The following is an 818-nucleotide window of genomic DNA, read 5'->3' as shown; positions in this document are numbered from 1 at the left end:
TTGGGCGAGTCCTGGAGCGCTGGGGGCCCGGAGAGGCCGCTGGGCCGTGCAAAGCCTGTCTCCAGACCCCAGCCCTGGCCTCTGCGCCGGGGGACAGGTTCAGCCTCACCACCCAACCCCCAAAGGCAAACATGGGAGGACTCGCTCACGGTTAAGTGTATGTGAGATGTAAAAAGACCCTAAAAGTCAGAATCATGCCATTTAAATTTAAAAGACAATGACGCTACTGCCTTCCACTACCCTTCACCCACCCAGAGTAGCAACACTGTGAAAGAGGGACACCAGCCAGCGTGAGCTGTGGGCTGGAACGTGGGGAGACAGGCATTCACTGCTGCCAACTGCTACATCATTTTTGGAAAGTACTTTGGCAGAATATCTATTAAAATTAAAAATATTCCCACTCCATGACCCCACGACCCCACTTCTGCCTGTGGAAAGGGCGGCCTCTGCCGATAGAGACCTGTAGTTCGAAACACAAACACACAGATGGACGTGGATATGACTGGGTGCCCATCCCTGGATGCTGGCCCTGGGTGGGAGGCCTGAGCCCAGTGTGGAGGATTATACAGCGATTTAAAGAGTGAATTGGAGCACCTGTGGTTAATACCCATCAGACACTGCTTTAAGAATAAAGCAAGGGCCCTAGCCGGTGTGGCTCAATGGATAGAGCGTCGGCCTGCGAACTGAAAGGTCCCAGGTTCCATTCAGGTGAAGGGCACATGCCCAGGTTGTGGGCTCGATCCCCAGTAGGGGACGGGCAGGAGGCAGCGGATCCATGATTCTCTCCTCATGGATGTTTCTCTCTCTCCCTCTTCCTT

General features: G+C 54.2%; 1 protein-coding gene across 1 annotated transcript in view; it reads right to left on the bottom strand.

Annotated features, from left to right (window-relative positions):
- CKB (creatine kinase, brain) overlaps positions 1-406 on the bottom strand; it is a 3,964-nt gene extending 3,558 nt beyond the window's left edge. The window contains exon 1 of the mRNA XM_014535752.1: positions 402-406. Coding sequence (XP_014391238.1) covers positions 402-406 — 5 coding nt within the window. The remainder of the gene's footprint in view (positions 1-401) is intronic.
- Between the last annotated feature and the right edge of the window lie 412 nt (positions 407-818).

Source organism: Myotis brandtii, unplaced genomic scaffold (genome assembly GCF_000412655.1).
Source record: "Myotis brandtii unplaced genomic scaffold, ASM41265v1 scaffold1020, whole genome shotgun sequence".
In the NCBI taxonomy this organism is placed as follows: Eukaryota; Metazoa; Chordata; class Mammalia; order Chiroptera; family Vespertilionidae; genus Myotis; species Myotis brandtii.
This window is presented reverse-complemented; position numbering and strand designations above follow the sequence as displayed.